Source organism: Sardina pilchardus, chromosome 6 (assembly GCF_963854185.1).
Source record: "Sardina pilchardus chromosome 6, fSarPil1.1, whole genome shotgun sequence".
Lineage (NCBI taxonomy): Eukaryota > Metazoa > Chordata > Actinopteri > Clupeiformes > Clupeidae > Sardina > Sardina pilchardus.
Window position 1 is genome coordinate 35,252,233 of NC_084999.1, and position 16,901 is coordinate 35,269,133.

At 40.8% G+C, this 16,901-nt stretch overlaps 1 protein-coding gene across 1 annotated transcript in view; it reads right to left on the reverse strand.

Annotated features, from left to right (window-relative positions):
• Positions 1-16,901, reverse strand: part of ankmy2a (ankyrin repeat and MYND domain containing 2a) — a 77,313-nt gene that overhangs the window by 23,416 nt on the left and 36,996 nt on the right. The window contains exon 4 of the mRNA XM_062539678.1: positions 13,878-13,976. Coding sequence (XP_062395662.1) covers positions 13,878-13,976 — 99 coding nt within the window. The remainder of the gene's footprint in view (positions 1-13,877; positions 13,977-16,901) is intronic.

The following is a 16,901-nucleotide window of genomic DNA, read 5'->3' on the forward strand; positions in this document are numbered from 1 at the left end:
TTTATCGAAGAACAGTAGCCTACCATGCCTTACCATTATCTTTGATATTTCAGTGCATGGTTTTGAATATTTTAACAGTTGCCAAAAATATAAGGGATTCAGTCAGTCAAATTTATTTGATATTCGCGGCATACACTTAACGCACGATCAAAACTTCTGACATGCATACTGATGACTGTCCATCAGATCAGAGTCTAATGCTCTGTCAATCTCAGACTCTCACAAAATTAAGGAAGCAAGTAAAATGCAAGATGCACGGGAAGTAGGAGTATGAATGATGTAGCCTACGTTTCTTAATGATTGTCAAAATGTTTCTTTCTTTATGTGTCACAAAAAATAATGCGTTGAAGGTCTGAATCTTAAATGTTTTGTTCAGATTCAATAGTGTTGGATGTGTCGCTGTCAAGAAGGGTAGTGTGCCCTCAGTTAAATGTTAACTTTATATTAAAAAACAAGAGAAAAATAGAACATATCGTTATAGTCATTAATTCACCATGATAAACTGCAGTCGTAGCTTGACGTACAGCCTACGGTAGGCCTATGCCTATCTCTGAATCAACATGAACATGAGTACTAATATCTAAGTTGCTAGAACTTTATTTTGCGTAGCTAGGTCTAGTCAATGGTGAAAATGAATCACCGCTCACTGCCCTATCGCCCTGTCAAGCGTAGCCATGTATTAATAAGACATTTTATTTTCAGTTGTCAAAAGTGGTAGGGACAAAATCTGTGATAACAAAAAGTGTTAAAATGACGCCTATCTATCTCTCTATCTATCTATCTATCTATCTATCTAACGTTAGGTTTCACTTGCGCAAAAAGACGAGCATGAACTTTGCGAGATTGGTTCCCATTGTCAACTCAAATTGGTGAGGGTTCTGTTACATCTGCGATCAAGTGATTTGAAACATAGAAATTAATATAACGATTAGTCTAGTCTAGTCTTTGACTTTTGAGTCGTTTTCCAGGCATCTATGCCGTGCCGACTAAGGCATTCCATTCAGATGGCTACCACAAATTCTAATAGGGCTCCGAAATGGGCAGCAGCAGCACTGGGTGAGAGCCATTAAGAGCCCCCACCCCCCCAAGAGCAGTTTCACACATCATTAGCAATCTTTTGTTGAGTGTGCGTCTGCAACAGTGAGCCTACTCCTTTTCGGCTTTCGGAAACAGCAGCATCATTTTCGCCGGGGACCGGGTAGCATACATGTCTCCACCACTTTTTATGACGAACTTTTTTGTCCCCACCACTTTTTAAATGTTTATCAATTCATCAAAAAAGTTGGTGCCCACCAGTGATGCGCAGGTACGTGTCTGAACGGCCCGCCCCGTCCCGCCGTTTACAACTAACTCGACTGCAACTCGGACCGCAAAAAATAATTATTGAAATAGCCTACTGTACCCGACCCGCTTCCCGACCCGCTTATTGTAAAAATTGGTCTAACTTAGTCGTAGTGTCATTGAGCTACGCAAAACTGGTATCTCACATGCATGTAAAACAATATAGCCTAGGCCTAATTATATATAGCCTAGTGATTGCTCAAAATTTGGGAAACATGCATTTAGCCTACCTTTTTTTGTTCCGTGTCAGCATTCATCCAAAAATTAAGCTATTTGACTCAACATTGAACATAATTAGCCTAAGGATTTTCCTATAGGCCTACAAATTCTGTTTCAGCCGTTCCTCACATGAATGCGTTGAGGCTCCCAAGCATGAAATGCAGGCATAGAATATTACAGTATTACTATTAAGAAACTCTTTATTAACGTCTTCCTCAATGGACCAAAACAAAAATCAAAACCAAAACCCAGCCCGATTGAGTGCGTCATTGCTCCGCGATTATAAATTGCAGCGAGATGAAACCTTTGTTGCACGAAAGAGCAGACGTACGGCTTTCCAACGAGCCACTTTATAAGTTGCGCAAGGACGCACATTGCATGCTCATACCAATTGTAGGCTATATGCCTTGATGGTATTACATTAAGAAATATTTCCAGATTGGGGAAACTTTTAGTTTATTTTTCTTTCAGTCCATGGTTCCACCATTCGATCTTGCTGCATATGATCAGACTTGAGAAGCACGCATCACATCGGCAACTTCGCTGCTCAGTAGCCGAATTTCTGTCGAGGAGGCCAGCAGTTAGAGAAAAAAGTTGCAGATCATAGACAAAGAAAGCATAGGCCTATGCTCTGAGAACAGAACACAACTGAATGTCAAGTGTAGCCGAGGGTCTGTCTACGCAGAAACAACAAGTGCACTTCTACATGTTCGTGACAAAATGTGGGGAATAGAATCGCGTTTCAGTGAGAATGCTGCAAATTCTCTTTTTTTTCTCTTCTAAAGACAAGTATGTACGATAGGCCTATAAATTACAAAAAAATTAACGGCATATTTTTTTTTACCGACCCGACCAAACATGACCCGAATATATCATTAAAAATATTTTTTCTTGACCCATAACCGAGCAGAGTCGAGAAAAAGAAGACTAGCCTATATGCAAACATGTCCATAATTCAAATGAAATTGTTTTCTAACGAAAAAGTCCTAACTTTTATAATAGGCCCAAATAATAGAACATTTAAATAGACAAGATGTGTGTGGTGCGTCGGAAAATGGGACATTTTATTTTTAATTGTTTCCCGCCTGATCAAAACCGTTCAGGAATTATTTATGCAAAAGTGAAACGTTCGTAATTCATTCTCCCTCCTTCGCTTTCGGTTCGGAATGAAACAGCATAAGAGAGCATAAACCATATAGTTTCTCCTGTAGGCCTATTTTATTTTAGAAAATTTGACAACAGCCAGCTTACATTTCAAATAAACATATAGCCTAATGTATACATAGGCAAGAGGTTTGTGGTGCGTCGGAAAATGGGACATTTTATTTTTAATTGTTTCCCGCATTTAGAGTCAAGAATAACATTCGTGAACCATTTTGTTTTGTTGCCAGCACAAAAACAAGCGTACCATCGGCCTATCCACACATTTGAAATAAAATGTATGAATTGACCCAAAAACGAGAACACAAGTTGTGCTTTGGACATATGTGGAATTTAGCGGAAACTGGCCTCGTGACCTCATGAAACCATTAGTGTCAGCAAAACAAACCTAAACGAAACTGCCAGATGCATCTTCATAAAATGGGCTAACAGAAGACACCTTCATAAACAATAACAAGTTTTATTGTGAGACTGCTAGGCTATTAAAAGCAGAAAAGATGTTCAGCTTGCTTCGGGATTTAATTCACTTTTGGTTTGTTTGGCTAGTGGTAAATGTCGACATTCCTAACCCTGCTCACAAGTGCCACCTGGTGGTTGTTTGGGTCATTGCAGCTTCACTTGGGAAAAATAAATAAAATACACGTGATTCACGCGTGAGGTCTCATGAGAATCTCACGTGAAAGCGGCCAATGTCAACCAACTCCCACTGTACGACCGGATAAACGACCAATATTTAGTTTCAGTGTCCTCCGCTGCTCACAGCGCAATTTCGAATAGCCACGGAACTACGAATTAAAGATTTAAGCTTTGTAGGCTATACTCGTAGAGGGCCTAGGCATTAACTTTGAAAAATGTCTCTGCCCCCCGCGAAAGTAGGCATATAGCCTACATTTTCATGAGGATTACTCTGCAAACCAAAGCATACTAAGCAGGCATAGGCGCTCTTGAACTGAAAGACCACAGCTGTGGCGCAGCTGGTTGAGGCGCCTGCACTGCATGCCGGCAACCCAAATTCAACTCCCACTCCGTCATCCTCTCCGGTTCCTACCAATAAAAGGCCACATTTGCTCCAAAATATATATATTAAAAAAATTAAAGATGTTTTAGTTTTGCAAATTTTTTTATGTTTGCGATGTCTGCTGAAAAGAGCTATATTTTTTTCTAAATTTTAAGTTAACTTCTATGTGAATTCGTGAGACCAAGACCCTTTCCGAAACGTGCCCCGTTCACGCGAGGGTCCGCCACATTGAGTATCATCCGAAATAAAATTTGAGTCGAGTGAAGTGCCTAGGAAGAGGGGCTACCACGCCTCCAGGAGCATGTCAGCATGGATGCTGACTTGGAGGGGGACTGACCATTGGTCCGACATCCCATTAGTCCGACATCCCATTCGTCCGAAAATGAACCATCAAATAGAGATCCCATTAGTCCGACATCTCATTAGTCCGAAAAAAAGAGAACCATTGGTCCGACGTCCCATTAGTCCGACCATACACATAGAGATGCACGGATGACTTGAAACTGAAAGATGCAAAATTTGCGGAAAAGAGGAGACGTCTTTTTTTGCAGCATCGTGTGTCTAACAACAGGTGGAACTGTTGTAACAAATTAACCTTTTACCTTCGGCTGTGTTAATTAAACGCACAAGGGTTTTTTTAATGACTAACTATGAATGGCAATAAACAGATCATTCTGAGAATGAAGTAGGCTACAATGTAGACACATCTGAGTGCGTCTCTTGATTATAACAATGAAACAATGTCGCTTTCTTCGGTTTAACAGTAATGGAAGACACACACCAAACAATAACCCAGGTCGTGCACAGCGGCGCTTTATATTCTCACACAATTAGATGTCCCAAACAATCCCAAGCGTTGCAATTCCCCCTCTCATTCAGTCCCGAAAATAAACCTATAAGTCTAAACGAAAGATGGTCTGCATTTTGCCAGGCGCACGAGTATTTTGCCACGTGCACAAGAGTCAATAATCCAATAAAGGAAAACGAAAGGGCCGCTGCCGACAAAACGTCCCGCGATGTAGCAAACAAAAAATATAATGCTCAGAAAAAAAGGGAAAATGCAATTGCTGTCTCTCTGCTAGACCAATCAATATGAAAACACAAAAAAGCAATCGATCTCACCAAATCTGGTGAATGCACCAGCAGTCCGCGAAGGCTTTTTCTCTTTGTGCGTCCTCTGTTTGGTAATGCACCGGTCCAAACTGCGCACAGCGTTTAACTAATGTGAAAATACGTTTACTCTGTAGTCTTTTATTGTTGTTAGTTTCAAACTCGCAGGAAAACATTTAAACACTTGTTTCCGCAGCACTGAGTAGGCTAGGCCTACTGGCGCCACAGATTCAAAATCTTACACACGCACTTGCTACCCTCTTCAGACCGCCCCCATCACCTAGCGCATTCGGGTAAGGTGCGCGTGTATAAAAAAAATACATAGTTGATGTGCATACAATGATACTACATGAGAACTACAGATATATTGTATGCAATTAAACAATGTAAAATGTAATATTTAAGAAATGGCACCTAAACCAATGTGGCAGTGTGTTGTGCGACATTTTGGGAAGCCAGGACCACCAAATTAAAACGACATGTTTCTGGAGTGAAACTTTGAATTTAGTCAGACCTGATAGAAGAATATGGCAAGGCTCTATTTCTAGCTCATATCGGGAAGAATGCACAATGGAAATAACTGTGGACTAACTGTGGATAACTTGTAGCTGACCATAAAGGTATAAGTTCATTGTCCTTATGTTTAGCTATGTTGGAAGGCTAATTTGTGGTTTTGTCGTGTGAAAGTAGGTCTATAAGACTGAAACACGTTAGCTTAGATGTTCGTTTGCAAAATAAAACACATCTAATGCTAGATGAAGTTCATCGCGGGATGCGAGGTCACCTGCGTGACAGTCACGCAACCATCCACTAACCTATGTCCCTGCTATTGAAATCAAACTACAGCGTTACATCAGTCTAACTGTAGCCTAAACAGTGGCAGACGGAGTTTTTAGGAAATAGACCAACGTCTGGATTTGTTTATTTATTGTATGGTCGGTCGGACTAATGAGATGTCGGACCAATGGGCCTCTTTTTTTCGGACCAATGGGATGTCGGACTAATGGGATCTCTGGTCAATGGTTCATTTTCGGACTAATGAGATGTTGGACTAATGGCATTTCGGACCAATGATACGGAACTGACTTGGAACGCAGGTTCAACCGTTTTCACGTGTTCGTGCAGCTCGTGTAATCTCCCTGCCAGTTGTTTTTGGTCCATATGACAGCATTTACAGACAAAAGCGTGATTTAAGCTCCATTGTAACAACTCGTGTTTAGTTTGATACTCAGAAAAATGTGCAAGATCGTACAGAAATAGGCTGTAATATTTAAACACATGTGCAGGTCGCATTTACAGCACTTTTATAATTTGATGTTAAATAAAGCATAAAATACAACTCTTCACTCATAGTAATGAAAGGAGAGAAGAGGGATATACCGTAAAACTCCAAACAATAGCCCGGGCTTTTATTTTGCCAAATCGCTAAAATGCACCGGCGTGTATTTGAGACAGGCGTCTATATGAGACAGGCGTTTAATTTAGTGTTGTTAGTTGAGTGTAGGTTTATTGTAGGATTAGAAATAACTACCCAATAGCATAAGCAGACGGAAAGCATGACAACAGGAGGTTACCACATTATATTACGGTAGGCTACTTTATTTAGCCTATAATTCGAATGTGTTTCACAAATCAGATCATATTAGAATTAGCCTACTATATTAGATATGTCTTAAATTATTGGCAGCTTAAAATAGGCCTAACGAAACGATGTGACAGCGGGCTGAACAATTCAAGTTACCATGAGCCTGTGAACTTGTTGCCCCTGATAACACATCAACAATAAAGAATGAATGCTACCCTGTAAAACAACTGCAATCGTGTGATTAAAAATTATCCTATTAATCGCTATCACCGTGATCCTCAACTAGGCTAGGCCTATTACAAGTTGAGTTGCGAATTCCTCCTCGTCGCTCTCCTCCACTTGCCTGCTTTCCTTGCGCAGCTCCCGATGCGCAGGGCTCTCCCTCTTTGGAGACAGACGTTACAGCTCAGCCTTTACACACCCTCTTTGGATCAACCGAGAAATATCTTGCCGCTGCTTCTCCCGAATTTTGTTAGGCAAATTTGACAACTGTCAGCTTAAATGTCATTTAAATCAAGTCTTTTTCTTTTCCGCCATGGTATTGAGAGAAATGCGGAGAAACGCGGAGAAACGAGAGAAAGTGAAACTAAACAAAGAAAGTTCGTGATAAAATATGTTGTCTAGTGCGCAAATTTAAAAAAATGGCATTAATTAAGTAATGCAGGGCATAGGCCAATGTCGAAAAAAGTTAAGCATTTGGAACTCTGGCTTTCACCTCCGCAGTCATGCAATTATAAATGTAGTGTGCGCAATCTGCACCATGCTGGCGATCTGACGGGTATAAGAAGAATAAATACAACCCGAAACTAAAAAAACAGACCAGGCTTCTGTTGGAGACCGGCCTTTACCCCAAATCTGTAGCCACACCGGGCGTTTAAAAGAGACATGCGTCTATTTGGGACTCGGCTATTGTTTGAAGTTTTACGGTATATCACAATGCACAGGGGTGTCCAGAACATCTTAATTGGCGATTTAATATATATTGCCTTCATAATTTCTATGAAAACAAATATGACCTCAATTTTCTTCTCCCTTCAAGCGCATCCGAAATGTAGCGCGGTTTTAACCCCTAACCCTTCAATGCGAGTGTTCTCCGCACCCACGAGTGTGACTTGAAAAAGAAGTTCACTCGCTAACCGAGTCGAAGTGAGTAAGGACTCCGTTTCGGAAAAAATGAATGAAGTGGTACAAAAGTAAATGCTTCAACACAAAGTCTATGCCACTGCTCAGGGTGAAAAGATATAGCCTAGTGAAAGCCTAAGGCAGCGATTCACATTTATTATAACGCACCAATTTTCATCTAGGCCTTAAGCCAGACGCTAAAAAGGCAACACGGGTAAAAAGGCCCTCGTTTAAGACAGGACCACACAACAGCATATGCTCATTCCCACGCAACATTTCGAATGTATCATTCTGAACGTGAGCAGTGGCGTAACTATAGTAGGTGCAGCAGGTGCAGTCGCACCAGGGCCCGTGACCTCCCAGGGCCCGTCGCTACCCCCGCCCTGCCTTTTTTTTCCCCCTTTAGAACTTCACCATTAAGAATCAAACTATCAAATAAAAACGTCTAAATCAAATTTACCATCTTTCCTTGTCGTCATACTGTTTCGCCAGCTTATCTTTCTTTCTACTGAGATACAGCAAGGATATCTGGGTAGCTACAGTAGGCTAGCAATTTGTTGCGATTTTTTGAATGGATAGTGCGGCTGCATATTTCAGTCATCGTTCAGTCATCGAGCGGCTGCAAGAAGCGGCAGGAGCGTAAAGAGCAAGGGGAAGGGTGGCCAAACTACTACTAACATCTATTTTTCAACTTGCCAAAATGCTGGTGGTAGATTATTTACGACAGTGTAACATCCACATTCGGGGGAGTGTGTAGCTAATTGCTCTCATGTTTCTGACATTGCATGTGACTGTGACAACAGCTGAGCGATCTTTTTCCAAACTCAAACTTATTAAGACTTACCTGAGGAGCAGCATGGGGAACTAGAGGCTCAGTGGGTTAGCTATCCTGTCCATTGAAAATACGAGAGCCAGAGCATTAAATATTTGGAACATCGTTGACGATTTTGCACAACCAAAGGTCTCACGGCCTAATTCATGCATATTGGGGATTGTATGCATATTAATGATTTTATTTGGTTTCTGCACGGTTGAATAAGTTAGGCTAAATTAAGTTTCGTTTCTGCGCAGTGCGAGTTTATAAGCAAGCAATCTACGCTTACAGTTTCAGCAGAGGGTTGAAGAAGTTTCAGCGCATTGGGTGTTCCCATAATTCCATGCGAGTTGATGTTAATGCAGTAGGCTAATATTAGATTACACTGGCCTGCAGACTATTAATAAAACATTTTTTTTTATGTTTTCTGAATGGATCATGTAGTCGTGTGGTTTTTATTTGAAATTGTATCTGTAACTACTAAACTACTTCGGTGACTCAGGTCCTTTGCATAGTCACCCTTAACACTAGAAGCGCCAAGCGCCGGTCATTTGACCGCTGACGCGTATGCCTAGAAGCGCCGTGTGGGTTTGACCTAGATATACCTAGAACTGCTGGGCTGCGGTCATTTGACCGCAGCGATTACAAAAAAAAATAAATCTTTTCACTCGATTAAATTCCAGGACCCTACGTTCACGACTTTTCCTAAATACGCGTGTTTTGTCACCCAGAATTTTTACATGATCGAAAGCACACCGGTACAAGCTAGTTTAGAGCTATTTTGCGCTCATTATGTGACAACACTATGTTGTCTCGCGTTCGGCCATGTTTGTCCAGGCTGCTATTCTCTTTTCTCACAGCAGATGTCGCAAGGGTTTCCTGACAGTCGGGCATGAGAATAATATTTTACCATAAAACATATAGTTTATATATGTGCAATATGTATTATATGTGATTTATTTTAATAACTATTTTTCATTTACATGGCATAGTCTATGGAGGCGATTTACAGTGGTAAAATGCGAGTTTGTTTTGAAAATGTTGCGACGTTCTATTAGGCAGGCCTACATGTGTAAAACATATTTTCAGCTGAAATTCGTCCGTCGTAGCCTATTTATGTACGTAGGGCGCGTATGCCTACGTACATTCATAGTTGTATATCTTATCTTGTGTTTGTATGGAGTGAGACAGCTGTCAATATATTCGTGTCATAGATTTGATGCAGGTTCGTATTTGTAGGCTAGTCGTGCATAAAATAAATATTTGTGAGTTCTCAAATGAGTCCAGTCGTGCATAAAATATATTGTGTGTATTTTATCCATCAGAATACGGATGGGGAAAAAAACGAATTCAAAAATTACAAGTAGGCTACGAAATCAAACTTTACAGGTAGGCTTTCATTTCTGAGTACGACTTCGCACAAATGACTGAACTGTCAAAATACGTCATCGCCACACAACCACGCTCATTGTCGTTGGTGGATGTAAAGAGCAACACCAGCACGGCCCTCTTTTATACTCCAGATTTTGCTGAGAGCAAAACTGAGACATTACTTGTTTGCTGGACTCACTAATTTGCGTCGCAACTCGAAAGGTGAGTAGAACGGCAAGTGGCTCAGCGGTAACTTCCCTGACTGCGACGCTGAAGACCCGTGATCACATCCTGGCAGGGACGTAATATTATAGGTCATTAACTGAATTCATTGAAGTGACAAACTTTGGCTAAGCCAGTTAGACTTTTTGCATCTAAAAATAATTATATCAGAGACACACGCGAAAAATAAACGCGAGCCTATAAACGATTCCCACTGGATAGCCTACACCATATCAGTATTGTGCTCGTTGCTACGATAGGCTACACAGGACTCAGTTGCATGTTCTGTAGACATGAAGTGGCAACTTAAGCCATCATCAGCCATGAAAACTTCAGCCAGCCGTTATTCTCAAAGCAAATGGCTTCGGGGTCTATAGGCTACATAACACACATTGCAAACATAGCCTATTTGAAACCGATCATTCCCCCTCCCCCATACACGTCTAACCAGTTCATGGAGGGGGGTGGGGGTCGTTTTGCTACGTGTGGACATGATCTTAGGCTACAGACATCACTGTGGCATTGGCAAATGCCTCCCCACCCCCACTGCATGGCTGTAGGCTGGCTGTTTGTTGTTTACATGCAACTCGTGGAAGAATGCGCAATCATGTTTCATCGTATATGCGCGTTTTAGAATGTTCGAATTCGCCAGCGTGCGTGTAGGCCTAGTTGTGTGAATAGAAAAGAATAGAATATACTTTATTGATGCCTTGCTCAAAAGTACTTCTGCCATAGCCTACACAGGTCGGGGATCGAACCAGCAACTCTTGGGCGTAAGGGCTGAAGCTCTAACCAGTGGACTACGGCTTTGTCCCTTCATGAGGTCAATCTGTGTCTCAAGCTATAATCACGAATTCACATAGAAGTTAGCTTAAATTGTAGAAACAATAGACTATTGCTGCTGTTTTTCAGCAGACATCGAAACATAGCCTACACATTCACAAAACGGAGAATATCTTTTTCACTCATCATTTTTAATTAGCCTAGGCTACTTCTCGCGCCTATGCCTGCTCAGCATTTCTGCTCTCTCTATCTCCCTCCCTCCGAGGTAGCTAGACCCTAGATGCTTCTCCCTAAATGAACGAACATTGTCTTAGAAAGTAGCCGCGGTAGCCTGTAAAATGCGGCATGAAATCCTGGCTACTGTGTAATTGAAACCAGACTAGGTTAGGCTCTTTGTTCGGTCCGGTCATTTTCGGCGGCGCGAACATAGCTACCTATTAAATGAATAGAAGTGTATTTGGGGAGTGAATTAGAACTAGCCACCCATTAATTTTAGAGCTTAGATTATCTGCCCAAACCCGAACTGCGGGTTACGGATCTCGAGATCCAACAACACCGGTGTTGGGTCGACATTTTTCATCCTTCCCCTCCCGTCGGGTCAGGCTCCTAATCACAGAACGCGTATGCCTCCGTTTTAAAATAGCCAAGATTTCTAAGTAGGCTAGCATACAAAATGTAAAAACGAAATATTAAAAATGAAATACTATGAAAAAGTTGAAAGTCAAGTTTGCTCAAGGTTTGTTCAAGAACTCCTCCAGAGTTTTTTCCTCAAACAACACAAATCAACACAAATAAATGAACAGATAACTCAAACGTGCTGTAGGCCTATGTCATAATGAAACAACCACAGACAACAACCAGAGCTCTGACAACAACGTCTGACAAATGTATTCAAACGATTTGATTCGTGCACGAAGCGCCATCTAGCTGTCATTATGTGTAAGTAACAGCCTCCCAGTCTAAGGACTCAGCGGTCTTTTGACCGCCTCGCCGCGCTTTAAGTAGTTCACAACAGCACGGCGCTTCTAGTAGGTCGTCAAAGCGGTCAAATGACCGGGGCGCGGCGCTTCTAGGTATAAGTGGGTCAGAGGGGCGCGGCGCTTCTAGTGTTAATGTGTATTGCATGTATCAAAGCTAATACTTCCTGGGCTAGGCCTACAATATTTACACAACTTCGCGTAAGGGCCTGAACAATTTTACCGCACCGGGGCCCGCACCTGCCTTGTTACGCCACTGAACGTGAGCTAGATTGAGCGCTATGAAACGTCAAGTCATGCCCTATGCGGGACATTCTAAAACGCTTAACATGAAAAAGCTTAACGTGGCTTAAGTGCGGAAAACAACAATCAATCATCACCATTTCTCATGACGAGAAAAACTAAACCGTAATCCAACGATTATAGAAGATATCTCACATTTAGGCTATGTTGTCTTCTTCATTGGCGCCTATGGCGAGAAAAAAGCTTAATAATGTAGGCTATCTAAACAACGATCAATGTCCACCAAATTTCTCTATCATATTGGTCATCATAATCACTTTAAACTATAAATATATCGTACCCAAACTCTAATTATTATGGACGTTATATGTCATTAAGCTTTTCTGCCCCATTAAAGGAAAAAGCTTAACGTGGTTTAATGCACCTAAACAACGATCAGTGATCACCAAAATTCTCTCTCATATTACTTCTCATAAGCACATAAAACTCTCACAAACTCGGACCCAAACTCGAATAATTATGGACGTTATCTGACATAAGCATAGGCCTATTGCTGCCTACAAAAAGGCTTAACGTGGAATAAGGTTGGAAAACAACGACCAATGATCACCAAATTTCTCTCTATTATTACTTCTCATAAGCACATAAAACTCTCAAAATATTGAATCCAAATTCCAATCATTATGAACGTTATTTTAATTTTCACGTTAAGCTTTTTCATGTTAAGAGTTTTAGAATGTCCCGGCAATGCTGTAGCCTACGATTTCACAGTGCAGCAGAGAGCGGGGTTAAATGTAACACACACTTTTTATGTAGGCTAGATGTAACATGCACAAGCCTTCTTAAACTGCATGCATTAGAAAGTTCACCATTGACCAGAGTGTTTTAATTACAATACAATGCCGCACCTTCGGCATTCACTTCACTCTCATTTTCTTATTGCTTAGGACTTCTAGATTAAAACCTTATGTGTCACTTTTGCATGGGTGTTATTGTTTTCAGTTATACAAAAAATTTAAAAATCTAAAGTGGTAGCAAACTGCCTCAGAGTGTCTGAAAGGTCTCAGACCCTGAAGTGTTTTAAAGTTAGCATGCTGTCCAGTAAGTCAAACAGTGCAGTTCCTTATGAAGGCCCTGGGATTGTGAGCCTTTCTTGTAAAAAAAAAAAAGGCTTTTTAGAAAGTAAAGATTGCTGACCCCTGCCCTAAACTGATGAAAGTCCTCTTAAGGCTGGCTTACATTGTAAAATATTGGTCTGTTTTCACAGTTGGCGACTACATTTCCAAAGCTGCCAAACTTAGCGGTTTTAGGTCTGTCGGAGTCAGTCTTTCTCTAGTTTTGCCGTTACGATAATATCAAACATGGGCTTGATATGGTTCGTGGCTCATGCAAATAGTGACGTGAACAATAAAAAAAAAACAATAGTGACCTCGCTCCAACACCAAACAGGAAGGGGCAAAACAGGTGACAGTTGTAGCCTACATGACTATTTGTCATCTAATTTCTTATAAATTATTAGTTGGCCATTCTACTTGACAGAACAACTCTATATCTGTTAGGGTTGTCACATGAAACAATGCTGCAGAAATGCGGAAAAAAAAAACTTTGATATGAGTAGGCTATCGTATATTCCCGTTGATACATACTGCATGATGGAAATAATTTGAAGGAATCTAGTAGCAGTCTTGTAAATAGTGACCCTGCATGGTCCACAGTCTTTGCGAAGTCCTAATCTGAGACTGGCCTGTGACTAGACTGTGACTAGAAACTCGATGAATTGTCTTTAGATGTGAGAGTGTCTGAGACTGTAGTCTTTCAAAAATCTTTCCAAATCTTTGCAAAGTCTGTCAGTGTAAGGTAGGCTTTATTTACATCTACCTAAAGATCAAGTGATTAATTAAACTTTCATACCAACAAAAGCAGCCATTTGTGCTGCTGTCCTCCCCACAGAATTCACCACATCCGTCTCAGCCCCAGCATCCAGCATCATCCAGGTGATATCGGTTTTACCTACATTAAAGCATAGATAATTAAAGCACACTATGACAGAATTGTACATGGTGATTATGCAAGATATAGTTTCAGATAATAATTTAGATATAATAGTCATTTATGAGAATGAAGCACACACACAGGCACATCATTAAACATTGAACTATACTTAACTGATACCATTCTTTTGTAAGGAAAACAGAACTTGTAGGTTGCTAGTTTCAGAACCATATCCGGGTTATAAATTGAGTCTGACCGCACTCTTTCAGAAGTGGCAAAGCGAGTGTTTCCACCAATATCATGATGTTTATAACTAATGCTGATTTGGCCCTAGAAGGGCTTTTATGAGTGTATGGAATACACTCCACATGGTAGAGGGAAGAGAGAGAGAGAGTGCAGCAATGAAACAAAAGAATGGTTAAAATCAAGTAAAACAGTACTATGAGGTACAACATGGTAACAACTACCAGGGGACTCGACATGGATGCAGGATTGTTGCTGAATTAGGCCATCCTTAAAAATATTCTTGTTTGCCGTAACCCGACCGACCCTGTCAATATAGGGCCGACCCAAATATTTATTTATTTTCCCCCTCTAGTCCGACCGACTTGCCGGTTGCAAATTGCGTAAAGACCGACCGATTTGTTTTTAATTACAGCGCCCTCCACAATTATTGGCACCCCTGGTTAAGATGTGTTCTTTAGCTTCTAATAAATTATTATTTTTTACAAGTGCATTTATTTAGAAGGAAAAAAATCCCACATTAAGAAATAATTATTCTTCATAAAATCACCTGTTCCACAATTATTGGCACCCCTAACAATTCCTAGGAAATAAATGTAATCAAAGTATTTCTGTCATTTCTGTCATTTCTACAGTAGTTTACAAAGTCAATCAGAGTATGTGGGAGCATTTAATTAGTAATTCTTAACATCCTGTTTCCCTGGGCTATCAATATGACGTGACACAGAGGTCATTTCTCTTCAACATGGGAAAGACAAAGGAACACACTGTTCAAGTAAGGCAGATGTGTGTCGACCTTCACAAGTAAGGCAATGGCTATAAGAAAATAGCCACTCGCACACCTGCCCATATCTATGGTCAGAGGAATCGTTAAGAAGTTTAAAACAACTGGAACAGTGGTAAACAAGCCTGGAAGAGGACGCAAGTTTATTTTGCCACCACGCACAGTGAGGAGGATGTTAAGAGAAATAAAAAAATCTCCAAAACTCACTGTTACAGAATTGCAACATTGCATCAAATGGTTGCATCTTGGGGTCACAAAGTCTCCAAAACAACCATCAGGCACTATCTACATGCCAACAAGTTGTTTGGGAGGCATGCACGGAAAACAACCTTTCTCACTCAAAATCATAAGCACAAACGTCTGGAGCGGTACTGGGCCTTCAACTGGGACCGTGTGCTTTGGTCAGATGAGACTAAGTTAGAGCTTTTTGGCAACAAACACTCTAAGTGGGTCTGGCGTAACAAAAAGATGAGTATGCAGAACAGCACCTCATGCCCACTGTGAAGTATGGGGGAGGATCGGTGATGCTGTGGGCCTGTTTCTCTTCCAAAGGGCCTGGGGACCTTGTTAGGGTGCATGGCATCATGACTGCTTTGAAATACCAGGACATTTTAAATCAAAATCTGGTGGCCTCTGCCCGAAAGCTGAAGATGGATCGTCACTGGGTCTTTCAGCAAGATAATGACCCTAAAAATATGGCCAAGTCTACACAGAAATGGTTCACCAGACACCGTATCAAGCTCCTACCATGGCCATCTCAGTTCCCAGACCTCAACCCCATTGAAAACCTGTGGGGTGAGTTGAAGAGGAGAGTGCAGAGGAGAGAACCCAGGTCGTTGGATGATTTGGAGATTTTGTGCAAAGAGGAATGGTCGAAGATCCCTCTTTCTGTTTTCTCTAATCTTGTGAAACATTATAAAACAAGATTAGGTGCTGTTTTATTAGCAAATGGGGGTTGTACTAAGCATTTACATCAGGGGTGCCAATAATTGTGGCACACATGATTTGATGTAAAATAATTATTTCTTAATGTGGGATTTTTTTCCTTCTAAATAAATGCACTTGTATTAAAGGTTGCATTTTACGCTTGTTTTCATTGTGGTCCTATATTATTTGGAAAAAAAATGAATTTATCAGAAGCTAAAGAACACATCTTAACCAGGGGTGCCAATAATTGTGGAGGGCGCTGTAGGCCTATTATTCTTCAAACACCCAATACAAATGCAATACAATAATATTATATTTTCTTAAGTATTGTGAATACAAATTGCCTATACAAACCTAGGCTGCATTCTTTCTTCCAAATAAAAACCTGTGGCGTCATATGTTTATGTTTGTCATTCGCTACAGGCTATGCTTCCAGTCTCATTCACTGCCAGTGGTTCGCGCTTGACTGTAGCCTAATGGCTGCGGCTGTAGCCAAGAAAATGTTCGCGGTTAACGTCAAAACTTATACTAATTCGGGCACTATTATCCACCTGAAAACGCATTAAACACTTGAACATTTAGATGACTTGGCACAAAGTTATGCCCAGATATTTTCCCGGACCCATCCCTTCTCCCCATTCGTGTAACGGTGACCGTGTCAACAGACTTAAATGAGACCTTAAGGTTTTGGTGGAAGAAACTCAAAAAATTGAGGAAGTGCCAGCATTAAGTGGTTTCTTTTGGATTGAAACATTTAAGTGACCCGTTAAGGGATTGTTCTACTACAGGCTAGCAAGGACAGCTATTCTTCAAGTGGTTAAGAACTAGCTACTGGTGGAGAAAAGAAAGCAACGTAATGTCTCTGATTTGTAGGTTGCATTGACACGTCGTAGCGGTGGATGCAAGTAAACCGTATAATCTAGTTACCAGTAAAATCATTGAAATGAACATATTATTTTTTTCATAATATATTTTCATATGATATATTT